A 27,450-nucleotide genomic window follows, 5' to 3' on the forward strand; every position below is an offset into this window, starting at 1 on the left:
CCCCTGCCCAGGAGCATTTGAAAATTGCAGATCGTCTTGGTGGAAAATTAAACAATATGAATATTTATTGCTGATATGGAACAAACCACCCAAATGAAGCTCAAAAGAAGGTCCACAGACCACATTTTTTGGATCCCCTGACAAGCACAGCCTTGTTTCCTGCTAGGATGGAGGTCTATAGTTCAGTGACAGAACTTTGCTTTCCATGCAGAGAGTTCCAGATGCAATTTCTGGCATCTCTAGTTAAAATGATATCAGGAATGATATGAAAGACTTCTGCCTGAGAACTTGGGAGTGCCACCTGCTAGGGCTGAAAATACAAGGCTAGCTAGATAAATGGTTTCTGACCTGGCAGCTTCTGATATCCCTGTTTTGTTTGATTGCCCAATGGACTAATACCCAAGCTAAGCCCGACTCCATCCTCAGAGTGTGGGATCCCTATCTTTCCAAGAGTTGGTCACAGGTCTCCTGCTCTTTCTAGAAAGCTTTTAAAAAACGGGAAAGTCATTTTGCTCCAAGTTAGGTCTTGTTATTTTGTAAAAGGCTGATATTTGTTTAACTCACATCCCTGTCAGCTGACCTGAACTCTCCAAGTAGGACAGGAAATCGGGGCGTATTTGCTGAGTTTTGTTTGCATTCCTGCCTGCTGCCATGGGAGCTCCAGGGGAAGAATAGAGAAGACACAGTCGTGACATAAAGCCAAGCCTGCACTGTGTACCAACTTACAGGACTGTCGTCACAGCCTCTGATTTATGGCCCTGTGAGAGCATCATCATCCCTTTCTATTGAAATGTCCACCAAAGGGTGTGAATGTTTGGAATCGCCAGCGCGGACCAATGTGCCATTCGACACTCAGGATTTTCACGCATGTCAACAGAGGTGAGGGCAAAGGGAGAAGATTGGTTCACCGAGTGCTGATGTCACAATGACACTTAACTATTTGGTGAGTGAAATATTCTTCTTTACTAGTACTTCTCAGGATATGGAACACTTTCTGTCTTGCTACAGCTGTTCATAATTATTAGGTATGAGTATAATAGCAGCAGGGTATCTGGAATTTAGATCAGGACCATGGCACAGAGGAACAAAGTTTTAACCCTTTCCACACAACTTTTCCTGATTAAAAGCTACACAACACCTGCATGTCTTGCCGTAAAGGACCAATAGAAACTTCTTGAGAGAGGGATGTTAACTGAAAAGAATAATATGTGAGATTGAAAAATCCACCCCAGCGTTGCAGTCCCAGTTCAAATTCCTCTCCCTGCTACCCTGTAATTCCCACAGTTACGATTAACACTTTTAAAACACAAGATATTCATGAATGATGGCTAGCCATATGTACTTTGGCCCCGACTCACAGATCTAATAAAGATTTTGGAGTGCAACATGCTATTGGACTCTTGTGTCTCAAGGGCACCCTGCAGCTTTCCTAAGCTTTTTAGGCATTCTTTCCGTATGCATTAGACATTTCTGGCTTTGCCCAGTTCGAGGGAACCAGTTCCATCCCGCTAAATGACAGAGGGGCTCCTGCAAAGAGAGGCAAGAAGGAATAGCTCACAATTGCAGGTTCCTCCTCTCCCCATCAGGGCAGTGCTGTAATCGCAGACAAGTCCTTGGCTCCTGTCGCACACATATAGATAGCTGCAGGGCTCTCCCAGTCTGCGGGCACATATGTTGCAGCAGCCGCATCCGTCCAGAACTAAGGAGGAGCCAGGAGGGCAACGTGGAGGGATCCATGGGCAGTAGCATGGAGTCTGGCAAAGCTGTGCATACACCTGGAGAGAGAGAGAGAGAGAGAGAATATAGGGACATGGCGAAACGAGGATATAGTGACACTGAATGCCTTTCATTTTGGGGAACACAAACCATGGCTACTAGCAGCATTCCCCTGAATACCAGTTACTGGGAATCACAGGTAGAGAGAGGGCTGTTGTGCTCAAGTCTTGCATGTCATAGAATCATAGAATTGAAGAGTTAGAAGGGACCCCATGGGTCATCTAGTCCAACCCCGTGCAACGCAGGAATCTCAGCTAAAGCATCCATGACAGATGGCCGTCCAACCTCTGCTTAAAAACCTCCAAGGAAGGAGAGTCCACAGCCTCCCAAGGGAGACCGCTCCACTGTCGAAAAAGCTCTTACTGTCAGGAAGTTTTTAGTTTGAATCTCCTTTGTGGACTTCCCCTAGGTATCTCACCACAGTGAGAGCAACATGCTGGCTAAATGGCCCTTTGGCCTACTCCAGCAGGTCTCTTCTGATGTCCCTACACTTTGGGGCACAATTCACCAAGACACTCTGCTTTATAATCCCTCTCCAGGGGTCGGCTGAGGAGCACAACAGGCCACCTTCCAGGCAGAGGCCTAACTATTGATTTGGCAAGAACTGTTCTTTGTGCGACTGACTCCTCTAAGTAGTTGAACCCCACCAAATATCAATCAAAGCTAAGGATATGTAGCAGTTAATAGGATAGGGGCTCTCACAAACAATAATACCAGGAGAATCACGTGAACTAAGCTCACCTCTGTATTGATGGTCAACTTTGATTTTGACATTGGCTTTATTGTGTTTTGGTTACTGACCACTGACTGAATAATTAAGCACATTAACATGGGGTGGATATACTTAGATGTTTGCGTAAGTTTCTGTTTAGTATCAGCTAGTTGTTCTGTAGAAGCAGCATTGAACAAGTATCCAGGGCCGGCTCTAGGGGTAGTCTGGGTGGCGCGGGGTGCCAGGGCGCCTGCCCACCAGCCGCAACAAGAAATGGAGTGGGGCGGGGGCACCGGAGCGATCTCCGCACCACGGCGCCAGGGCGCCCAACGTGCTTGAGATGGCCCTGCAAGTATCCAATTGAGTGTCCTCTGGCATAACTCATGACAAAGGCTAGACAATTCTGTGCCTTTGTAAAGTTGTTACATCAATTAGGAGAGGAGAAAGATAAACAAATAGTTTTCTGCATCTTCCTAGCTTCCTAAAATACATGGGCACAAGAAATCATCTACACTTGAGATCTGTGCTCTGCACAGAGATGTTAATTTTTTTGTAGAAAATGTGACATTGTAGAACACTGTTAGTTTGGAAACACCACGCTTGATTTAGCGACAGTGCTTTTTCAATCTTGACAAATCATTAAATCATTGAATTATTTAAGTAGTGAAGGGAATATAAATAAAATTCAACCAGTTGGCACTGATACCCCGGTAGTACTCTAGCCCAGTGGTTCCCAACAGGTGGTCCGGGGACCCCCAGGGGTCCGCGAGCTATGCCAGAGGGGTCCGCAAGATGCTATTAGAATAAAAAATATATTAAATATATTTCGTATGATAACAGATTTTTTGTTTTGGCCGCTTCCTGCATGAGCAGAGTCTAGCGCAAAACTAGAATTAGATGAGGCAGTAGTTCTGCTGTATGCCGTTAGGTGGCGCTTTACAAACACTACTGTTTTGCAAAGAGGCAGCGCGCGCATTCTACTAACGCTCACCTCCCCAAGATGCTTTGCGTGCGTCGGCTTCATTTGCAGGTACCCTGTCTTCTCCATTCCCCTCCCTCCTCCCTGGCGTGCGCTGCCTCTTTGCAAAACAGTAGTGTTTGTAAACAAACCTAATATTTCAGAAATAATGGACTCAAAGGACAGATTTAACTCATCTCATTAAGAACTGAAAATTAAAACTAACTGTATACTGATGGAGTACTCTGTTGTAACTGTAAAAAGCGTATAAATATAAAATATAAAAAGACTCTTAATTTGGCTCTCACTTTTTAATTTTAGGATTAGGAATTAATGGGGGTCCTTGTCACAATAGCGGCTCGATGAGGGGTCCTTGAGAAAATTTTGTTGGGAACCCCTGCTCTAGCCATATGTCCTCTTTTCCCAGGACACGCCCTCTTTTTCATGGGTATGTAAAATGAGTGTTAAAAGTTAAAAGTAGAAGTCAGGCAAATGTGTCCTCTTTTCTGCTCTTCAAAATATGACAACCCTACTAGAGCCACAGTCACACATCATGATGAGCCGTACGCCACTCGTGCTTTGCTCCTCATTCCTCTCTGCTTTAACACTGAGGAAACAAATAATGATTCATGGTCTAGCATTACATCTCAAACAAGCACATGCAAGCATTTTTATTTATGCATAGCAACTTCACCCCGCTCTTCAGACAAAAAGACTCTGGAGTGGCTTATATACAATCATTTAATGGATAACTAACTAAAAGACATGGCACAGAAGGAGAAAGGAATGGGGAGGAAAGGTGAAAAAAGCCAACTCAGGTTAGATTCAGGAACACCTGGGCTCAAATCTCCATTCAACTTAGTCTGCCTCACAGGAGGCAAACCACTTCCCTGAGCTCAGCAAAGGAAGGAAGGGATAAAAACATAATGAATGAGCAAATGAACTCATTGACACTGCCGGTGAGTAAGGCCTTGAGGTAAGAAGAGAGGCAGTGGACACTTTAAAGCAAACAGGGAAGGGAAGTGGTGAGTCAAGACCCCCCCAAAAAGCAATGTGTTTAGTATGGATACAGCCTGCCTCACTCCTTTTCTGATGAAGTGAAAAGGGGACTAGTGCCTATGGTAATTCACACTTGCGCTACTCAGTAGACAGGGGTGAAAGATTATAAGAGAAGCTGCCTCTTAAGAATCTGCTCAAGGTGAGCTTCTTTGTCAGTGTTTCTTCTTTATGGGGATCTATTTGCATTCGAAAGAAAATAATGTCATTGGGATGCTAATGTGTTCAGCATCTCTAGCAGTGTAACTCATCAAATGATGCCCTTTCATCTCCCTCACAGAATTTGGAAACAAAACCTACCTAGAGTCACTCACAGGAGTGCTATTTGAATAATCTAAAAATTGATCAATTGTGCTACCCCTGGCATTAAGTCTTACCGAGAGTGTGCAGTAAGGAAAAGCAAACCACGCCTTTATATTTCCTAGGATAATATGAAACAAGCTTTCTTTTGTTGATAATTTTGTTGTTTCTTTTGTTGTTTGTTGATAATATGAAACAAGCTTTCTTTTAATATGATCTAGCTCAGTGTTTCTCAACCAGTGTGCCTCCAGATGTTTTGGGACTACAACTCCCATCATCCCTAGCTAGCAAGACCAGTGGTCAGGAATGATGGGAGTTGTAGTCCCAAAACATCTGGAGGCACACTGGTTGAGAAACACTGATCTAGCTTTCTTTTGTGCCTTGCTTCCCCCCCCCCCCCCCGCAGGACCAATTGCAGTCATCAGCAGTCGTTAACAGCCATCAACAGGTTCACCACTCCTATCAGCCCACCACCCATTCCCACCCCCCACCCACCCCCACCCTTTGAATATAAATAAGGGTCTGGTTGATTCTGTTTCAGTGTATCTGACGAAGTGTGCATGCACACGAAAGCTCATACCAAAATAAAATTTTAGTTGGTCTTTAAGGTGCTACTGAAGGAATTTTTTTATTTTGCTTCGACTCAGACCAACACGGCTACCTACCTACCTGTAACATGAAACAAACAGGGGTTGATGTCATTGGGATAGAATGCACAGCTTCTTATAGCTGTTGATGTGTAGTATTTGTTTTAATGGGCTTGCTGCTCTCCACCACAGGCTATTCTTGGATGTAAATATGCTGAAAATCTGCTGTGATCTGATTAATTTTACCTCTCCTAGGCTTTTTTTCTGGGTTGCTGTGTCCTTCAGTAACACCTGGTTGTATTTTCACACAGGTATCCAGTCCATGCCTTACATATTTTTAAAAACAGGCAACTGCAACAACCTCAGCACTTACGGTGTGTTTCCAAAATCTGAAAGTGAAGCAGTACTGTATTCTAAAACCACTGGAAAACTCTCAAGTGATTAAATTGTTCTCTGGTGTGTGTGTGTGTGTGTGTGTGTACATGTTAAACGAACTATGTTGTTCATCTTGTGCAATCCTGCAGGAGGCATCAGCTGTACATGTGCTTCTCAGTATTTCCCAGAGCAAAAGTTGGACAACAATTGAGCAACATTGAAAAATAATGCCAGCTGCTTGGCTTTGTGCCTCTTGAGGTTGTAAAACAGAGAACTGAGTGTGCAGAAGAAACTATTTAATTGATTACTATGCAGGCTCCTCAGCTAGCATAAGCACATGACTTTGGTACCGGCACAATTAATGAAGTAGATCCAAGTACGGGGATTTAAAATATGGGAACAATGGTGCTAAAGGATAAAAGTTGGCCATTCAACATTTATTCACAATAGCACATTCTCTATGGTTTGCACAGATGTGACACTTAAGCATGCACACTAAAAAGACACATTAGTGTTTGAAGACATCCTTTAATTATTCCAGTTGCCAAAGTGAAGTTGCTTGATTATAAATTGTTTTGTAAGTGGGGGAGGGGGGGAAGATCCTTGCTATCTAAACAAACATTCCCAGCTTCCTTACCTTGGAAAGGAGACAAAGGAAGGAGATCAAGAGAAGCTGGAGTTTCATTCTGACACTTCACCACATCCCTCCCCAGGCAGTTTGGAGACAGCAGCGTGTCTGAAGTTTTTAAAGTCTGCGAGTAAAGCCCTGCAAGTGTTTATACTCTTCCCTGCTCTGATGTCACTCCTAGGCTCCAGTATAAACACGAGTAGGTTTGGACAAGCATCAAGTTGTTTCTTTTTCTTCCTCTCTCCCCCCCCCCCCCCACATTCCAGTTAACATTTCCATTCACCTCAAGGTGAGAACATGCAACCCATTCACAAAGCACAGAAGGGAAGTTTCGCTGTGCTGATCGCAGAGAAGCAGAACAGAAGCAGCAAAGGTATCGAACAGTAAGTGTATCTTTTAATGGGAGAGCTACTCTTCTCGGTGTATTTGTGTGCTCTCAACAAGATGCCTGCTCCACAGAGATCTTTGAGGAGCAGAGAGGTTCTGTGTATTGTGGAAGCCTGCACACTTTGAGCACCTTTCCACCCAAGTGGAAGCTTGCAAGAGAGGTTGGATAATAGCATGGGTAGGCAAACTAAGACCCAGGGGCCGGATCCGGCCCAATGGCCTTCTAAATCTGGCCAGTGGACAGTCCAGGAATCACCGTGTTTTTACATGAGTAGAATGTGTGTTTTTATTTTAAATGCATCTCTGGTTTATTTGTGGGGCATAGGAATTCATTCATATTTTTTTCTCTTTCCAAAATATAGTCCAGCCCCCCCACAAGGCCTGAGGGATGGTGGACCGGCCCCTTGCTGAAAAAGTTTGCTGACCCCTGGATAATAGCAACTGACCACTGCCAATGACTGTAGACCCAGACCAGGGAAGGGAACATTAGAGGCACCAGATGCAGGCAATGCTCCTGAATGCCAAGCAGCGTCCCGGTCAAATATATCATGCCAGATTGGGAGCTCATGGGTATGCAGCCATACCTGCACCCATTGGTGCACAGAGCCCCATTCCAGTGGTGTAGCATGGGGGCAGGGGAGCTATGGCCCCAAGTGAACATTTCTGAGGAGGCGCAACCAGGCACTCCCACGATGGGCTCCCTCTTTCTGCTCCCAGCCAGTGAAAGGATGTCCGTGTGCCCTTTGCCCCTGGGCCAGCCGAGAGGGAGGAGAGGCTGCTGCCACCACTGCCCACCAAGGAGGAAGGGAGGAAGAGGAAGGCAGTAAAGCACTGCCAGAGCCATGTGACCTGGTCGCCTTTGTGTTTCTCTGCTTTATGTCTGCTCCCAGTTTGCAATGAGAGACTCCCTTGATTGAACGCTGGCCTGAGAAGGGCTGGCCGCTGCCCAGTCCACCAGGGGGCACAACACTTGCCTCGCCTTGGGTGCCAGCAACCCATGCTATGTCCCAGCCCAGCCCCATGCTGCCTCGATAATTGCTCAATGACTGCAGGCTACCCTCCTCTCCAGCTTACGAGCTGCCATTGCTTGCACCTTTTCTTGATTATTTGAACACTTGTTGCCTCTTCACAAGGTTGCCTCTACCTGTCAGCTCAGTGGAGGGAGGAGGGGCTGCATCTGCTGACCCTGACATCATATTGCACCCTATCCCCCCCATAGCTGCCAAGTCTCCCGTTTTCCCCGGGAAATCCCCGTTTTTCCAGCTGTTCCTAGCTGAAAAAATGGATTTTTTCCGGTTTATTCTGGCGCGGCGGCCATTTTGGAACTGGGCGGAGCATGCTCAGAAGCAACTTTTGATGCTGCTCTGCCCAGTTCCAAAATGGCTGCAGTGTGACTTCTGGCGCGGCAGCCATTTTGGAACTGGGCAAAGCAGCATCAAAAGTCACTTCTGAGCATGCTCCGCCCAGTTCCAAAATGGCGGCAGCGCTACTTCCGGTCTGCTATTTCTGGCCCGGTCCCTTATTTCTCAGACAGCAACTTGGCAGGTATGCCCCCCCACACACACACATTGGTGAATTTGGCACTACATGAAAAGGGGAATCCAGATTGCATGCAGTTCTCAATCACATGAAATCCTATGAGCATGCAACAGGACATCCTCTTTGCAGATGTCATGCAGAGTAAGTTGGTGGGGGCATAAGGTCAATAGCTTTGCTCCCCACCCCATTTAGGCTCTATGTGGAGGTGACTTGTGAAAAGGGCTATGATGGACCACAGAATAATGTGTCTCTTAATTTCATTGAAAAGCATTGCAACTTGGGCGCTGCGATGGCTCTGCACAAGCCCACCACTTCCTTCTGTAGTCATTATCTTATCATTCGGGTCCTTCCTGCAAGAGAGGGCATGCGTTTCGGTGGGACCCGGCAATCAGGCCTAGGTGTTGGGGCGGGGACAATTGAAGCAGCCACAACACCCTATTGGTCGTCCCTCTGACGGGGAGCAATTGGGCTAAGGGCATGCCAGTAAAGGGTCAGAGGGACCACTATTTAACTGCTGCACGTGACCCTAGAGATCTTCTTTTCGGGTCACAGTGCATTGGAACACCTGCCCACCTCTCCCTAATTTAGGGCTTGCGCTTGACCTTGCTATGCCGTTGTGTGTCGTCTGTCTTTGGGACAGGGGCACGGCAGGAATTTCCCCCATTTGGCTGATTGGCTGGTGCCACTTGGCTTTCGCCACAACTTGTAAGGTTGACGGATAGGCTCTGGTATTCCTGTAAAATGAATCCATGGACCTCTGATTGGTTTTCCCCAAGCGGGGTTGTGCCCTGATCCAGAGTTCAGGGCACACCTGGGGGAACCCGGGCCCGGCGGTCGTCAGCTTACTCCAGGCTTACTCCTGGCTGCTGTCCAGAGTCAGCGGTACCCTAGGTACCTTTTGAACCAGAGCCTATGCAACCACTCACTTCATTTGTAATCAAGAAAGTTGTGGCCTAAATTCTGCCAAAAACCAAACCTAAAATTTGAGTCCTGTCTGAATTTATTTCTAGGCCAGGTTAAAAGGTCTCCACACGCAAATATGCAGAGTGAGTGAGCGCTTACCTGCCCATTTGTCTTGCATTCCAATCCAATATTATGCTTTGAAAGAAATCCCATGGGTTTTATCAGGAGTGATCTCTGTATAACGGATTCAAACTAGTGTGTTTGCTCTCTGAAAGATTCAGGCCACCTCATAAAACAATTGTGGGGGTTACCGAGGGCCATTTTTCATTGCTACTTAGATATTGACAAAATCCAGGTCTTGGTGGGCGTGAAAGCTTAAACTGGAGGAAAGGGGGTAAAAAACAAAAGTGCCCGTGATGAAACTGCCTTTTCTTTTGAAAATCTATACTGCGGCCATGCTTGCTGTGCTGTGCAAAGTTCTGGTTCCTGCAAATGATGCTGTAGGAAAGGTAGAGGTGCAGAAAAGAGCAATGGAAATTGTCAAAGGATGGGAAAACATCCCTATGAGAAACGGCTAAAAAAACGGGGCTTTATACTTTAGAGGAAGAAAAGTAACTTAGACAGGGAAATGATAGAAGGGTATAAAATTGTACATGGTGTGACAAAAGAGGATAGGGAGATGTTTTGTGTGCATGTGTGGTCATATGAGAACTTGGGAATTATCCAATGAATGATAGGAAATTCAGAACAGACAAACGTACTTCTTCACACAGTGCATAGCTAAGGTGTAGAATTCACTCCCACAAGATGTAGTAGTGGCCACCAGCTTAGACAGTTTTAAAAGGAGAGTAGACAAAATCTATCAAAGTTGCACTTTCCGGAACAAAATGAGAACCAAAACACAGCTATGCTTTGAAAGTTGAACTTATCTGAATTATGTGATGCAGTTCTCCAACCAACCAACATTTAGAAAAATGCATATATTCAGGAGAGTGCATAAAAATCACTTTATCAGTAAAAAAAACAACACACACACACACACACATGCCAAAGTGCTCTATAGTAGTAGTAGTGCTCTAATATGCAGAAATGTGCATATTAGTCAAGGCTGCATATAGAAAATGCGTTTATTCTGATGAATTTTTATGAGGATTCTTTTTGGAAAAATCACAATATAATTTGAGATGTGTAACAATTGGTATAATAATGCACTTAGTATGCAAAAATTTTATTTATTTATTTAAAATCATTTACCAGCAGCTTAATTTTTGAATCTGTTAAGTGTTTATACAATATAAAAACTAAACAATATCATTAATATAAAAACTAAACAATATCATTAAAACAAAAATACCAGGCAAAACCAATAAAACAGCAGCATAAAATCTTATAAAAAACAAAACAGAGGATTGAATTACATAAACGACCTCGGCCCAGTATTCCTGAAGAAGCGTCTCTACCCCCACTATTCAGTCTGGACACTGAGGTCCAGCTCTGAGGGCCTTCTGGTGGTTTCCCTCACTGCGAGAAGCGAGGTTACAGGGAACCAGGCAGAGGGCCTTCTCGGTAGTGGCGCCTGCCCTGTGGAACGCCCTCCCATCAGATGTCAAGGAAATAAACAACTATCTGACTTTTAGAAGACATCTGAAGGCAGCTCTGTTTAGAGAAGTTTTTATTGTTTGGTGTTTTATCGTGTTTTTAATATTCTGTTGGTAGCCACTCAGAGTGGCTGGGAAAACCCAGCCAGATGGGCAGGGTAAAAATAATTTATTACCATTATTATTATTATTATTAAGCAGGGCCCAGTCTCTGGGTCAGGGAAAGCCTGGGTGAAAAATATGTCTTTTAGTAGAACTGGGCCCAGAGTGTGGTGGGGCGCATGGGGAACTCTCTTCCTGACAATATTATGGTTTAATATGGGAATTAGGAAAAAAGAAATCCACGTGGATAAACTCAGCATCAAGATTTTCTGAATATTCCACCCCTGTTCCAAGCTTCCCCCACAACCATTGAGGCGGCAGACTTTAAAAAGAGAAAATCATGGTGTACACATTGCTCCGCAGTTTGCCCTGCTTTCACTTCCCTCTCCTTCCTCTGCTGTTCCTGTATGGATTTCTTGACTTGGAAGCACCTTGGGAAAGGGACCTATTCTCTTGTCCTTGTACCATGCATTCCACTGAAGATATGTTATAATAACAGCAAAAAATGGCTTTTGCATCATGATTGGTCTTAAGGCCAAACCTGATGTGATGTGAAATGTGTTTTTGCATTTAATGTGGAGATTTTAAAAAGAAGAAATAGAATCAGCTGGGGGGGGGAGCTTGGAGTGTGTGTGTGTGTGTGTGTGTGTGTGTGTGTGTGTGTGTGTGTGTGTGTGTGAATGGAGTGGGAAATTAACCCCTTCTTCCCCTGCAGTAGTCTTAAGGAAACTCCTTCATTTGAAACTGATCCTTGCTTTGGGGCAGGGGCACACCTGCTATAGTTCCAGGGAATATCACCCCCTCCCAGCTGATACTATTTGCATTTTTCAAACCCTGCTATGGGCCGTGTCACCAGACCCTCCAAGTATCCCTATTTTCCAGGGACAGTCCCTGATTTACAGAAGCTGCCTTGGTTTCTGATTTGATCTCAGAATGTCCTGCTTTTCCTTGTTGTTGTTGTTTAGTCGTTTAGTCGTGTCCGACTCTTCGTGACCCCATGGACCATAGCACGCCAGGCACTCCTGTCTTGCACTGCCTCCCGCAGTTTGGTCAAACTCATGTTGGTAGCTTCGAGAACACTGTCCAACCATCTCATCCTCTGTCGTCCCCTTCTCCTTGTGCCCTCCATCTTTCCCAACATCAGGGTCTTTTCCAGGGAGTCTTCTCTTCTCGTGAGGTGGCCAAAGTATTGTAGCCTCAGATTCAGGATTTGTCCTTCCAGTGAGCACTCGGGGCTGATTTCCTTCAGAATGTTAGGCTGTTCCTATTGTTATTGGATAAATGTTGGAGAGTATGGAGTTATGTGACCCCTGAACAAAGGAGATAAGTAGCTATAGAACCTTTAGAAGACATCTGAAGGCAGCCCTGTATAGGGAAGGGTTTTTTATGTTTAACTTTTTATTATGCTTTTTATATATGTTGGAAGCCACCCAGAGTGGCTGGGGCAACCCAGTCAGATGTGTGGGGTATAAACATTATTGTTGTTGTTGTTTAGAAGATCCCTATTTTCATCCAACAAATGTTGCAGGGTATGTGTCTCCTCCTGACTCTCAACATCTCCTCCTGCAGTTACTCCTGTACCACACTCTCAGTTCAATAAGGAGTATGTATGCTCTATGTGTTACATCTTAATCCCTGTTCTGCCAAGGAAGGACTGGTTTACATGCGTCTTTCCTACCCCCATTTGATCTTCACAATAACACTGTGAGCTAGGTTAGGCTAAAAGAATGGCAGCCGGCCCAAGGTTAACAGGGGGTGGGAGGCGCCCACAGGGCAGGCTGCTTGTCCTCCGACAAGCTGCTTGCTGTCTTCCATTATCTGATGCCTGAGGCAGCCAGCTCACTCTACCTAATGGTAGGGCTGGTCCAGAAACATATAGAGAAATCTAAGAGTTTCTAACTCAGTGATGGCGAACCTATGACACACGTGTCAGATGTGACACACAGAGCCCTCACTGCTGGCACATGCCCCATCGGCCCATTCGTGCTATTGTTGTTGTCCCCCCCATTTGTTCTTCCGCTCCTCCTACAGCTTGTCTCCGCTAAAGCTTGTCTCTCCTACACAGCTTGTCTCCGCTGTTAAAACCTGGATCCTTTGTTGTTGCTGGTAGCCAGAGATTGGTTTTTTAACCCTTTCTGTGCTGATTTTTCTGATGCTTTGGCAGACTGTGATTGGGTGTAACAGCATTCATTTATTTAATCCGTTCTGTGCTGGAGTTTTTGGCGCTTTGGCAGACTATGTCGGTGCTGCGTGTTAGTTCCAGCGAAGGTATTATTTGTCATTTATTTCTGTTCTCTTTCCCCCAAAAAAGCACAGCAGCTTTGGGGCATCCCCCCCAAAAAGCAAAGCAACTTTTGCACCCCCCCAAAAAAAACCTCCAAAACTTTGGTCAGCAGCTCCCCCCAAAAATCTCAACAACTCTGGGCACTTTGTGATAAATAAGGGGTTTTTGGTTTGGTTTGGTTAAATAATTAGTTTTTGGTTTATTAAATACAGTTACAGTATATATTACAATTATACATTTTTGTTATTTAAACTATAAATATCACGAAATTATGGTTTTTTTCTCAAAGTGACACACCACCCGAGTTATGCTCGGTTTTTTGGCGAATTTTGACACACTAAGCTCAAAAGGTTGCCCATCACTGCTCTATCTGGAGTAAACTCAAACTGGGGTGCATCCTTAGAGTGGCCAAGTTGCTCTCTGAGGATCTACTTTGCAGGAGTGTCTATTTTGGCTCTGCTTATCCTCTGCTTAAATACTTACACATAAAACAAATATTGCAAAGACCAAATGAGTCTCTCTCTCTCTCTCCAGCGCTCTCGCTTCCAAAGGAAATGAAATTCCACCACACTGCCCTGAGAACATCTCACCACGTGGGGAAGGACCATGTAACAATACAGAGAAGCGTTGCCCCGTATTGTATAACTCGCAGAGTTGAGGGAAAGCAAGTCTGAAACCAGTGAAGAATCCCATATTATAAACCTTATGCCAACAGCCACCCTGCTGGGCTCAGGAAGCAGAAGGAAGCGGCTGTAATTTTCTGGAAATACCAAGGAAGAAAGGAGGCCAAAACCACAAATGTGAAAACAGCCAATGGCCCATACTTAAGATTTTATCAAGGCTGTTCACTGACTAAGTGTCCCCCAGAGGGATTTGATCCCGCCTCATTAGATTTCATAGTTGCTCAGGGGAAGGCAGCATGGGAACCAGGCAGCATGTCAACCACAGAACTGCCATGGCTGCTGATATCAGTTCCTTTGTGCCCTATGCTAGGTGTCATTTAATGAGGTGTCAAAGACCAGTATGGGCCAGGCCAATTCCATGTGCAGTTGCAAATCAATGAGCTTCTAGAGGGGCTCAATCATCCATTGGAAAAAGCAATGGAGAAGAGAAGATGGGAGGTGGTACAACAGCCATCTTCAAATGTCTGAAGGGTTTTTGCTGACCAAGGTTGTGGGTTTCCTTTGAATCTTATTGCCCACCCTGGTGATGTACTTTCTGAATGTCTTCGCTGTTTCACTTTTCTGCTTTAGAAAGTACACAGCACAGTCCCTCGAAAAGTCACCCAGAAAAAGTAGTATGTCCTTATTCAGGCATAGGCAGCCTTGGCTCTCCAGGTGTTTTGGAACTACAACTCCCATGATCCCTGACCACTGGCCCTGTTAGCTAGGGATCATGGGAGTTGTAGTTCCAAAACACCTGGAGAGCCAAGGTCGCCTATGCCTGTCCTTATTTTTTCCCTAGAGAGGGAACATAAAGTGGAACACACACACCGCCACAGATTACATCTAGCACCCTGGTGATTCTCTTTTAGGTGCACGGAGGGAAAGAAGACTCCACACCTTTCTCAGTGATGCAACTTGCACACTTGGTTGTGGCATATCTTACATACAATTGCATTAGTTGCATAATGAAATCACGATGTCAGCCTCTACATTTTCCACAGTTGGACTCTATTTCTGTAGCCAGTTGTGTAAGACAAGAGTTGACATAAGGACGAGAATCACATTCCTTTGCATCTGGAACTGGCAGTCGTCCTCCTGTGTTACTATAGAAATGAGGAAACCAGTGCAAGCAATTCAGATTTTGTGCAGCTTGGCTGGCAAGCCTGTGCCCTTGGATGACGATGCCAGTTGCATCTCAAATAAGATTTTCAGCATACCCTCTGATATTTGCCAAATGGAAACAGATACACTTGCTTTACATTAAAGGAGGAGAGCATTTATTGAATGTAAGCAAGCAGTATGAAAAACAGCTTTGTGATTGCCACGTCCCTCCAAACCATTTGGGAAACCTTGACTTCAGAATTTACATTTCCCTCCCACTTAGAAAATGCAAATATTGTTCCCAAGGAAACTAAACAACATCTAGAGTTTCAAGTAAGCTTCATGCACTAGCAAGATTATTAGTTCTGGCATCATAAACAAATAAAGGAAGATGATATTGTAATCATACTTAACGTATGTAACAGAGGCAAAGCAAGCATGAACCTTGTGAGGTGGGCTGGCTGCCAAGCAATCTCCTTTCTTTCCATCTGTTTCTGCAGCCATCGTGGCTTGTGAGATGCAGGGAGTCCCACAACATATGGCCTATTAGCTTGGGAAGAGGTCACTGCCAGCTGATTTCCAGCTTGATACCCTTACTCTGTCTCTTGTAGGGCCACCTCAGGACACTTTGCTGTCTGGTATGAAGGACAAGAAAGTGTTTCCTCACCCCCAACCCCATCCATGTACAGACACTGATTGGTACAGTCCCATTCGGAATTCTTTTCCTCCCTTGTGGCAGCAATAAGCAGAGGAAACAAGCAGAGGAAACCATCTCAGGACTATTTAATTGCTCATCTTCTAACATTGTGTATGCCACATAGCTGCCAAGTTATCCCTTTTTTACAGGGATTTTCCCTTATGCTGAATAGGCTTCCTCGTGAGAAAAGGGAAAACTTGGCAGCTATGGTATGCCATCAAATGCCAACAGTGCCCTTCAGCTCTCTATATTGGACAAACAGGGCAGACCCTACGCCAAAGGATAAATGGACACAAATCTGACATCAGGAACCACAAGACAGAGAAACCAGGAGGAGAACACTTCAATCTCCCAGGACATTCTATACAAGATCTCAAAGCAGCTGTTTTATTACAGAAAAATTTCAGAAACAGACTGGAAAGAGAAGTTGCTGAATTGCAACTCATTAGCAAGCTTAAAACCATGGAGCCACCTGGGATGAACAAAGACATAGGATTCTTATCTCATTATACATGATCAAGCTTTCCTTAGCACCTCAGCCCTTGCTTCCCCCCCCCCGCAAGACCAATTGCAGTCATTAACAGTCATTAACAGTCATCAACAGGTTTACCACTCCTATAAGCCCATCACCCATTCCCATCACCCCCACCCTCTGAATATACATAAGGGTCTGGTGGTTTCTGTTTCAGTGTATCTGATGAAGTGTGCATGCACACGAAAGCTCATACCAAAATAAAAACTTAGTTGGTCTTTAAGGTGCTACTGAATGAATTTTTTTATTCAGAGGAAACAAGGTAGAGTCCTTTTTAATGACTTTATTCATTCATAATAGCGAGAGACAAAAGGATGCAACAAGCCCTGACAATGACGTTGCGCCAGCTGAGCATCTCCTCCCTTCTTCCTAGCAACAGCATTTCCATTTGCGGTGGCTGCTCATGGCCAAGTGCCTCTGCGTCCTTTGTTCCTGCACCCTTAGCAAACGCCGAGTTCTAGGAGAAGGGAGGGTCAGAAATACTCTCCAGTGACAACGTGTCAGCTGGCTGCTCAGCCTCCCCTCCCCCCTTCTCCTAACACTTCCCAACTCTTTTGTTCTTCTATCTCTGAGCTGTGATCTTCCTCAAACCCCTGCTGTAAATCAGTACTGCTTCCATCTCCTCTGGAAGAGTCAGGAGAAGGGGGGGGTGGCAATCTCCACCATTCCTCCTCAATCTCATCCCCTTCAGTCATGTCTCTGACAAGTGATGGGACAGCATCCTCCATCGAACCTCAACGCAGCAATCTAGCTTAGGGGACGCAGGGCACACTTCTTCCCATAGTGCTGGCTTCCTCAAACTCGGCCCTCCAGATGTTTTTGGCCTACAACTCCCATGATCCCTAGCTAGCAGGACCAGTGGTCAGGGATGATGGGAACTGTAGTCTCAAAACATCTGGAGGGCCGGGTTTGAGGAATCCTGCCATAGTTCATAGTAGTAGTAGTAGTAGTAATTATTACGATATTATTATTATTATTATTATTATTATTATTATTATATTTATACCCCACCCATCTGGGTTTCCCAAGCCACTCTGGGCAGCTTACAGAATATAAAAAACATAATAAAGCATCAAACATTAAAACTTCTCAATACAGGGCTGCCTTCAGATGTCTTCTAAATGTTGTTTAGTGCTTTATCTCCTTAACATCTGAGGGAAGGGTGTTCCACAGACAGGACGCCACTACCAAGAAGGCCCTCTGCCTGTTTCCCTGTAACCTCACTTCTCGCAGGGAGGAATCTGCCAGAAGGCCCTCACAGCTGGACCTCAGTGTCTGGGCAGAATAATGGGGGTGGAGACACTCCTCCAAGTATACTGGGTCAAGGCCATTTAGGGCTTTAAAGGTCAGCACCAACACTTTGAATTGTGCTCGGAAACACACTGGGAGCCAATGAAGATCCTTTAGGATGGGTGTTATTGTTAAAACAGCCTTCAAGGAGGATTGGAAAATATTTGTAGACTATTAAAAAAAGTATTGTGGACATGTTAGTACACTAGCAGGCTTGGAGTAAGTTCAGCCATTAAAAGTTACTTTGAGAATAAAGTTAAGAAAAGAAGGTATAGATAAATTATAATATGCAGTAAAGGTAAAGGGACCCCTGACCATTAGGTCCAGTCGTGACTGGCTCTGAGGTTGCGGCGCTCATCTCACGTTATTGGCCCGAGGGAGCCGGCATACAGCTTCCAGGTCATGTGGCCAGCATGACAAAGCCGCTTCTGGCAAAGCAGAGCAGCGCACGGAAACACCATTTACCTTCCCGCTGTAGCGGTACCTATTTATCTACTTGCACTTTGACGTGCTTTCGAACTGCTAGGTTGGCAGGAGCTGGGACCGAGCAACGGGAGCTCACACCATCGTAGCAAAAAATAATCATGAGGAAACCATGAAAAGGTGGGAGGGAAGTCAACTGTTTAAGTGAATGTATATGGGATAATGTTTGATTAACTGTATTTTATTTGTGTAAAATATACAAATAAAAATGATCCCCTTCATGGATCAATGCCCTGTCATGGCGAAGGGGCTTGAATAACTCAGAGAAGCTATGAGCTATGCCATGCAGAGCCACCCAAGATGGACAGGTCATAGTGGAGAGTTTTGACTAAACGTGATCCACCTGGAGAAGGAACTGGCAAACCACTCCAGTATCCCTGGCAAGAAAACTACATGGAAAAGATTGAGGGCACTAGGAGAAGGGGACGACAGAGGAGGATGAGATGGTTGGACAGTGTCCTCGAAGCTATGAACATGAGTCTGACCAAACTGCAGGAGGCAGTGGAAGACAGGAGTGCCTGGTGTGCTATGGTCCATGGGGTCACAAAGAGTCGGACACGACTAAACAACAACAATTTTATTTGTGTAAAATATACAAATAAAATCTTTTTTAAAAGAAAAAAAGATTTCATCTCAGAGTGCTTCTTGCTATGCAAGTTTTCTACATGGGAATATGTTTATCCATAAAGGTAAAGGTAAAGATACCCCTGACCATTAGGTCCAGTCGCGGATGACTCTGGGGTTGTGCACCTACCTCGCTCTATAGGCCGGGGGAGCCGGTGTTTGTCCGCAGACAGCTTCCGGGTCATGTGGCCAGCATGACTAAGCCACTTCTGGAGAACCAGAGCAGTGCACAGAAACGCCATTTACCTTCTCGCCGGAGCGGTACCTATTTATCTACTTGCACTTTGATGTGCTTTTGAATTGCTAGGTAGGCAGGAGCTGGGACCGAACAATGGGAGCTCACCCCGTCGTGGGGATTTGAACCACCGACCTTCCGATCAGCAAGCCACCACAACGGCACCCGTGTCCTATGTTTATCCATAGGAGCATTCAAAAATGTGATCCCCTGCTGTAGACTCATTTTAGTATATTGCATTCTGTTTCACCTCAAAACTTTACTACAACAGTCTAACTGTTCAAATATATGAAAGGATGGCATATGGAGGAGGGAGAAAGATTGTTTTCTGCTGCTCCAGAGAAGCGGACACGGAGCAATGGATTCAAACTTCAAGAAAGAAGATTCCACCTAAATATTAGGAAGAACTTCCTGACAGTAAGAGCTGTTCGGCAGTGGAACTTGCTGCCAAGGAGTGTGGTGGAGTCTCCTTCTTTGGAGGTCTTTAAGCAGAGGCTTGACAGACATATGTCAAGAATGCTTTGATGGTGTTTCCTGCTTGGCAGGGGGTTGGACTGGATGGCCCTTGTGGTCTCTTCCAACTCTATGATTCTATGATTCTAACGCATATGTAAATCCGTATTATTATCACCCCTGAATTTGGGGGTGAGGTGGACTGACCATTTGGTTATTGAGGCAAAGGACCCCATTTATTTTTTCTAGCCAATGAAAAGAAACCTATTTGGATAATGCTAAGTGTCAGCTGGCTCTATGGAGCATCCTGATCTCCACTTTGCTCAAAGCCCCCCCCCCCCAAAAAAAATGGAAATTGGTTTTGGGCTCTTATTCAGACTCAGCATTCAGAGATCTTTAGGAATAACTGAAGAGCAAACATTTGGGCGACACGCATCCAAATGCAGCCTGCCTTTCATGGGGCTTATTGCACAGCTCCTGCCATAAGGTCTGCAGTGAGGGCAGGCAAGATACATACTGAAGAAGGATGGATGTACAACTGGATTCCCTGTAACTCTCTGTTCCCAGCCAGCCAGGAAGAAGCAAGGAATTAAAGCGAGGAGGTTAAATTCAATATTGCCAGCAGGAAAGCCAACAGTAAATAATAAGTCAGCCAACGACAAGAAAGAATTCATAATCCAAGCCCACAGGGATAATTATTTCAATATCAGCGTATCCATCTCCTCCTCATTCATTGTGAGACGTGCTTTCTAAAGGCTATCTCAAATCCTGTGCAGTAATTGTCTCTCCTGCTTTGCTACACCACGCCATCACTGGAAGTCTGGACAAGAGTGAATTCCTGAACCTTGCCATCAATTAAACCTCATCATTTGATAAGCTCTGTCTGATATCATCAAGCAGCACAGCTGGGTTTATTATTATTATTATTATTCCTGCAAAATGTTAAAGCACGCTATTCTCATTCTGTGACTGTTTAGTCTTTTTGCATGATTGTAAAAACCAAGTCTGATCGCTGTGATCCCATGGGGCTTGTGTGAAGCAGCTGAATTGTTAAACACGGTCTGATCAGAGTGCAGTTCTGTCTGCCTTTGTTCCCCTTGGCAAACTTTGCTTTGAGAAAGAGCTCAGCTCCTCTCCTAAATTATTTATAGCTGTGTTGTGTAGTGAATGTTGTGAGCCAGTACCGGCAGACCTCCTGTGCACCCCCTCCCCACACAGTGATGGATATTTTTTCCCAGGCACCCTGTTTATATAGACTAGAGCTTTCGAACATAGCAGTGAGTCTATAATCGGTAATTCATGTCCGCACTGGAAGTTATCCTTACTTCCCAGCTCAGGTGGCACCGATCTGAGCTATTCACAGAGCTAATCTGTTTGCTTATCTGCCTTCTCCACAGCCTGCCCCTACAAAAAAAAAATACGGTACTTCCTTTGTGTATCAATTGCACTAGGTTAATCCAAGGAAATGGGTAGCACTCAATGAAAGTGTGCTGCAGCAAAGTGCCTTTGGAGCAATAGCTCTACGGGTAGGTGATTTTAGTGAGACAGGCTAGGTCAGGTTGGTGTAAAATGCTCTCTATAGACAACCTTGGCTAATGCTGTAAATGAAGCACAGTGTTTTGAGAAAGTCCTGTGTACATGTCCCATTAGAAAGACCATATGTGGGCAAACAGTAGATTGGGATTTACTGGTAGATCTCTGAGTCATTTGCAGCAAGACTAGCAAGAATTCTGTTTAGCAACAGCTTAGCAACCGCAAAAAGACCTCCCCTCGCATTTGGAATTATGATGCTGAGATGAAGAAAGCTGAGAGGGGCAGACCTTTGTGTGCAACAAGTTCTGGCACTGCATCCAAATTTCTTGGCTGAGTTATGTGCTCACAGGCACCCTGTTTCTTAATTCTAAGAGTGTCATCCTCCCCAGGCCACAATTTTTCACCTTGGTCTGATTGGTGTATTTCAAGGTTCTATTTAAAAAGATAAACACAACCCTGAAGCCTTCCTGCCCCTGAAAAAGACTATTAAGGCTATTCTAGGGAACTAAAATTAAAGAATAAATTCTCCTCCCAAAGGAGGCCAGGGTGGCAAGCAGAAACATGACAGCTAAATAAAACATTCTAAAAACAACAAGTAAAAACCTCTAAAATCAGATACAGTTCAAAGCATTATTCAAAACATTATTTCAGGCAGTGCCCTCAGGGTTGCCCAGAACAGCATTCTTCAGGAGCCGAGTGCCTAGATAAACAGGAATGTTTTCAAATTCCTCCTGAAAGATTAAAAATGATGGTTGGAGAAAGGCACACCTCACTAGGGAGGGCACTCCACAGCCAGGAAGCCACCACTAGAAAGGCCCTGCCATGGGTCAGCAGCACCAAACAGGGAGGCCTCACCTGCTGATCGTAGGGCCTGTGATGACTTATATTACCTCTTTTAGGTACTTGGGTCCCATGCAATTTAGGGCTTTATATGCTAGTGCAGTGGTGACCAAACATGGCCCTCCAGCTGTTTTTGGACTACAACTCCCATAATCCCTAGCTAACAGGACCAGTGGTCAGGGATGATGGGAACTGTAGTCCCAAAATAGCTGGAGGGCCAAGTTTGGCCACCACTGTGCTAGTACTAACACCTTGAATTGGACCCAGTAGCTCACTGGCAGCCAGTGCGGTGCTGTCAGGACTAGTGTCACATGGCCCCACTGGGCTGTCCTGCTTACCAACCTCGCAGTTGCCTTCTGCACCAGCGGCAGCCTGCAGACCATCTTCAAGGGCAGCCCCACATTGATTACATTGCGGTAGTCCAAGCCGGAGGTCACTAGAGTATGGACATGTGAGGTTAGAGCAGGCATCCCCAAACTTCGGCCTTCCAGATGTTTTGGACTACAATTCCCATCATCCCTGACCACTGGTCCTGTTAGCTAGGGATCATGGGAGTTGTAGGCCAAAACATCTGTAGGGCCACAGTTTGGGGATGCCTGGGTTAGAGTATCCCAGTCCAGGAGCAACTATAGCTGGCAAACCAGCCTAAAGCTAGGCAGAAGCATTATTGGCCACAGAAGCTACTTGAGACTCCGGTGTCAAGCTGGAATCTAGGCGTGCTCCCACACTATGACCCTGATGCTTCAGGGAGATTGTAAGTCCTCCCAATACAGGGCACACACCTAATTCCCAGACACGAGAACCACCTGCCCACAACACTTCAGTCTTTCAGGATTCAGCCTCAGTTTATTGGCCCTCATCCAATCCATCACTGCCTCCAGACACCTTCACAGACTTTCCTGATTCTGATGGACTAGAGCTGTGTGTCATCAGCATACCTGTACTACTAATGACCCCTTGCTCCAAATCCCCAGAGGACAGCTCCCCATGGTTTCATAGGACACACGATGGACCTTTGAGGAACCCCACAGCCCAAAAGCTATGGAGAACCAGTGAACTGGTCCCTGTTGACTTACCTGCACCTCAAAGTGGGGTGTGAAACAGCATTGATTTTTCCTACCATTGTGTTCTTTTTGGTCACTATAATAATTGCTCTTTGTGCTTATACATCACTTTAAACGTTTTAATCTTAGAGATAACCAAGCCCCCTCTGCCAGTATCAGCAATTCAGGATGCATCTCCAGCATCCATGACAGAATTTCTTCCAGCCTCTTCAGAAATGGCTCCAGTAGAGGAGAGTCCATAACCTCCCAAGGTAGTCTGTTCCACTGTCATTTCTCTGCATATTTAGCTGAAATTCGCTTTCCTCCAAATACCACCCACTGGTTTTTGCGCCATGGAGTAAGAGAGAACACAACTGCTCCATCTTTTGCATGATAGCCTTTCAGATACTGTACTTAAAGACCACTATCATGTCTCCCCTTGACATAGCTGCCAAGTTTTCCCTTTTCTCGCGAGGAAGCCTATTCAGCATAAGGGAAAATCCCTTAAAAAAAGGGATAACTTGGCAGCTATGCCCCTTGATAGTCTATTCTTCAGGTTAAACATACCCAGCTCTTTCAACCATTCCTTGTAGAAACTGGTTACCAGATTCTTCACTCTCCTATTCAACCTCCTCTGGGTATGCCCCAGTTTATCAAACCCCTTAAATTGGACACTCAGAACCAGACACGGTACTCCAGATGTGACCTGTCTGACCTGTGCAGAACAGAACTATTACTTCTCATGATATGGACACAGTGTTTCTGCCAATGCAGTTCAAGATAGCTTTTATAGCAGGAGCATTGTGCTGCTGGTTCATGTTCAGCACATGACCACATAAGACAACTAGATCCTTTAAACATGTACTTCTGCCAAGCCTGGTCTCCTCATCCTACAAAAAGGTAAAGGTACCCCTGACCATTAGGTCCAGTCATGGACGACTCTGGGGTTGCACACTCATCACGCTCTATAGGCCGAGGGAGTCGGCGTTTGTCCGCAGACAGCTTCTGGTTCATGTGGCCAGCATGACTAAGCCGCTTCTGGCGAACCAGAGCAGTGCACAAAAATGCCGTTTACCTTCCTGCTGGAGCGGTACCTATTTATCTATTTGCATTTTGACATGCTTTCAAACTGCTAGGTTGGCAGGAGCTGGGACCAAACAACGGGAGCTCACCCCGTCATGGGGATTCTAACCGCCAACCTTCCGATCGGCAAGCCCTAGGCTCTGTGGTTTACACCACAGCACAACCCGCGTCCCTTCTCCTCATCCTATATATCTGCCATTATTTTATTTTATTTTATTCATTTTGTACCTAAATGCAGGACTTTCTCTCTGTTGTGTTTATTCTTTTTTTTCATTTAATTTTTATTAAAGTTTTTCCAAGAAAACAAACAATCAAACAAAGATAAAATGATAGACTTGGCTAAGTTAACTGGAAGGGTAAGAGAACAAAAAGACCAGAAAACCCAGAAGGAGTGGTCTAAATTTTCGGAATATCTCAAAGGGATTTTCTAGCATAATGCATTCTTGTATGCAATTTTCACTAATACAGTACAAGCATTCTATGCACAGTTTGCCTTGGTGTATGATTTTTTGGTAGACATTGCCTGGCTGGAAAACCACTTTGCAAAATTCAGTGAGGTGCTGATTTCAAGGGGGGGCTGTGTTTGGGCCCACCCATTGTTTCAGAAAGTGTGAATGAGGTAGATTTGCCTTTAAATGCTAAATCAATCCCTAATAGCAAGTAAGACTATTAGTCTATATAGCCCAGGATTGTCTACTTTACCTTTACATTACCTCTCCTTGGTCTCAGGCAGAGTTCTATCCTACCACCATAACTGATCCTTTTAAGTGGACAACTTGGGGATCTTATGCATGCAAAGCATTTGCTCTGCCAGTGAGCTATGATTCATTCCCATAGCTCTTTAGCCATTAGAGTAGCTCATTCCATGGTCTTGAGACTCAGACAATGCTTTAGCTCTTAACAGCCGCAGCCAACACAATGAATTCCATCAGAGGCATTTCAGGTGCAAAGGTATCCCTTCTTTCTATGGCTAGCAATGGACTAGTCTGGTTTCTGGCATTGTATGCCATCTAGTGGAAGCATTGCAAAAGAATATTTTGTTGACTTGCAAAGCATGATTGCATTTCCTCTGCTCATGCTTTGAAATGTATACAAGAGACGGAGGAGAAAGGGTGAGTGCAAAACAGGTAATAAATGTGTTTCATTATATCCTGGATGAAGAATTTAATTTATTTTCAAAATACATCTTTTCCAGCAACACTAATATCATAGTAGCGCATGGTTTGGAGGAAATGAGTTTTCCTAGTTCGAAGGGATGCTATTCTGCACCTAAACTCAGTTTAGTTTCTTTCCCTGCCTGTGCCAGGCACAAAGCTTCAGTTCTTGAACCAACCTACATAGCATGGCCTTTCATGTAGAAACTCTTCTCCTCTAATCCCAAATTAGCTGAATTTGGTTGTGGCTCTGCAGAGAGAAGGAGAATGTGCAACATGAGTTCGAGGCAACTCCTGGATTGGAGGGCTGGATGTGGAATCAGGGAGTGTGCCGGCTGGCGATCCATTCTGGGCAATAGCCAATCCACAGCAATGCACACAAGGAAGAAGGAACAAGGAGAACCCTGCTAGCCCCTTAACGAATCCCTCAGTACGTGTGTGTGTGTGTGTGTGTGTGTGTGTGTGTGTGTGTGTGTGGCTGGCTGGCTGGCTGGCTGGCTGGCTGGCTACAGGCACACTGGGGAGGAATGTGGCCAACACATGTCTCTCTTTCTTACCCATTTTTGGCTGACATTTTAAACAGATTCCTCCCATCTTTGAGCTTTTGCTTTGGCATATCAGATTCCTAATACTGAATGCAGAGTTTGCATCTCAAAACAACAACAACAACAACACACACACACACACACACAACACAACGCAACACAACACATTCATACAGTATTGAGATTGCCATGTGGTAGTGGTTGCACAATTATCATGAACACCTATTGGCCAGCAGGTCATTAATGATGGGTATTAGATCTGCCCCTGTCCGTGTGGCACTTTGCAACCTCTCTCCTTCTCTTGCTCTTTCAGAAGCTTTTAGCTTGGCATTTTTAAAGAAATAATGGTGCCTAATGTTATACCTAACAGTTAAGAGCCAAGATCTTAACCAGAAGGCCTTTGAGCACAGTTTGAGGGGGAGGGGATGAAGAATTACCAGTATCTCCACCAGGATTTGTTGAGGAAAATCACCAATGTGCATAAATGTGCACAAAACTGACACAAAAGAGTAGCAAAAATCTTTCCAAACGGTTGATTTTGCAGTGGTGGTGCCACATATCACGCCAGTGTAAACATTACCGGCTCAAAATGCAGCTAGCTCATTCTTTTTCTCAATTTGGATCAAAGCTGATTTGAGAAAAGTGTTAAAATGCAGTATTTCATAAGAACTGGCAACAATAGGTGCAAGATAAATATTGAAATATTGTTACACGCCACAGGGAACCACTGCCTGCCAACCCCCTTACAAAAGAAATGTTGCCAACCTGGCACCCCAAACAGCAAGTCCAGTTCCCATTTAAATTTCCCCAAGTATTCCAGAGTGGCACTATGTCATAGGCATTGTGGGAAATCAAAATGGCAGCTGGCTTCAGAATGCCAACCGGGTGTTCCAGGATAGGGCCTCTGGTTGGCCTAGGAGCCTTGCCCAATAGTGCATCAATCTTCCCACTATAGATCAGAACAAAAAAAAAAGTTCTTTATGACCTTTGTATACAACAGAGGTGAGGAACCTGTGGCCATAAAAGATTGCCAGACTCCTTAACTCCCATCAGTCCAGAGCTAGCATGGCCAGTGGTTAGGGATGGTGGTAGTTGTAGGCATTACTAAACATCTGGGAAGCCACAGGTTCTCCATCCCTGCTGTGGTGGTTCCTTTGGAGATGTTCTTCCTTTGCCCTCCATCCTGAACATATCTGGTGGCCTCTCACTCATATACAATTTATATAAACCAGTCCAAGAAGGGTCTTCCTTCCTCAGCATCCTTAGCCAACTCAGTAAAGATGCAGCTGCAACCTGTGTGTGAGAGTGTGTCTTGTGTTATGTGTTTGTATGATTCAGCCGAGAAAAATAAACTTTTGGTCTAGTCTGGTTATGAAAGCAACGATGTCGCCTGGAAACTATGCAAGGCCAAGAGAACATCCTGTATCGGGAGGCGGACGGGAATGGGAGGACGGCGGCTCAGATTGAATTCAAAATCAGTGGGAAATATAATTACTCCGGCTCCAGCCACGATCAATCTGAGTTACTGAAGTGCCTGTAAAGAGGCTGAGAATTCAAAGCATGCAAAGTAATTTGTAAAAGGTGTTTGGCTTAAACGCAAAGACATGTTGTTGCGTTTGCTGTGTAAGGCTGGATGGGCCCGGCTTCTAGTAGGTGGCAGCTTGTGAACCATAAAGCAGTGTTTCAAGGGTAGGAAAAGATGATGGGACTCAAGCTTGCCTGGACACAGCATTCTCTGATCTGGAAGCCGTTTGCTGTAATCCTTGATTATGAAAACTCCCTGTTGTCATTCAGTGGGGGGCAGAAACTCACATCCACATCAAACACTTAAAGCACATGGCTTCCTCCAAAGAATCCTGGGAACTGTAGCTTATTAAGGGTGCTGGGAATTGTAGCTCTGTGGGGGTAAACTGCATCTCCCAGGATTCTTTGTGCTTTAATAGTATAGGGTGAATGTGGCCACACTG

The 27,450-nt window shown here is 45.0% G+C and overlaps 1 protein-coding gene and 1 long non-coding RNA gene across 3 annotated transcripts in view; one reads left to right on the plus strand and one right to left on the minus strand.

The window, feature by feature from the left end:
• CCN5 (cellular communication network factor 5) overlaps window positions 1–6,539 on the minus strand; it is a 14,890-nt gene extending 8,351 nt beyond the window's left edge. For both annotated transcript variants that reach the window (XM_035123993.3, XM_035123992.3), the window contains exons 1-2: window positions 6,402–6,539; window positions 1,559–1,775 (exon numbers count right to left, since the gene is read on the minus strand). In XM_035123993.3, coding sequence (XP_034979884.3) covers window positions 1,559–1,775; window positions 6,402–6,449 — 265 coding nt within the window. In that variant the 5' untranslated portion in view covers window positions 6,450–6,539. The remainder of the gene's footprint in view (window positions 1–1,558; window positions 1,776–6,401) is intronic.
• Window positions 680–27,450, plus strand: part of LOC132592454 (uncharacterized) — a 28,184-nt gene continuing 1,413 nt past the window's right edge. The window contains exons 1-2 of the long non-coding RNA XR_009557935.2: window positions 680–943; window positions 6,659–6,775. This is a non-coding gene — a long non-coding RNA (uncharacterized LOC132592454). The remainder of the gene's footprint in view (window positions 944–6,658; window positions 6,776–27,450) is intronic.

This window comes from Zootoca vivipara, chromosome 7, assembly GCF_965207765.1.
Source record: "Zootoca vivipara chromosome 7, rZooViv2.hap1.1, whole genome shotgun sequence".
Taxonomy (NCBI): domain Eukaryota; kingdom Metazoa; phylum Chordata; class Lepidosauria; order Squamata; family Lacertidae; genus Zootoca; species Zootoca vivipara.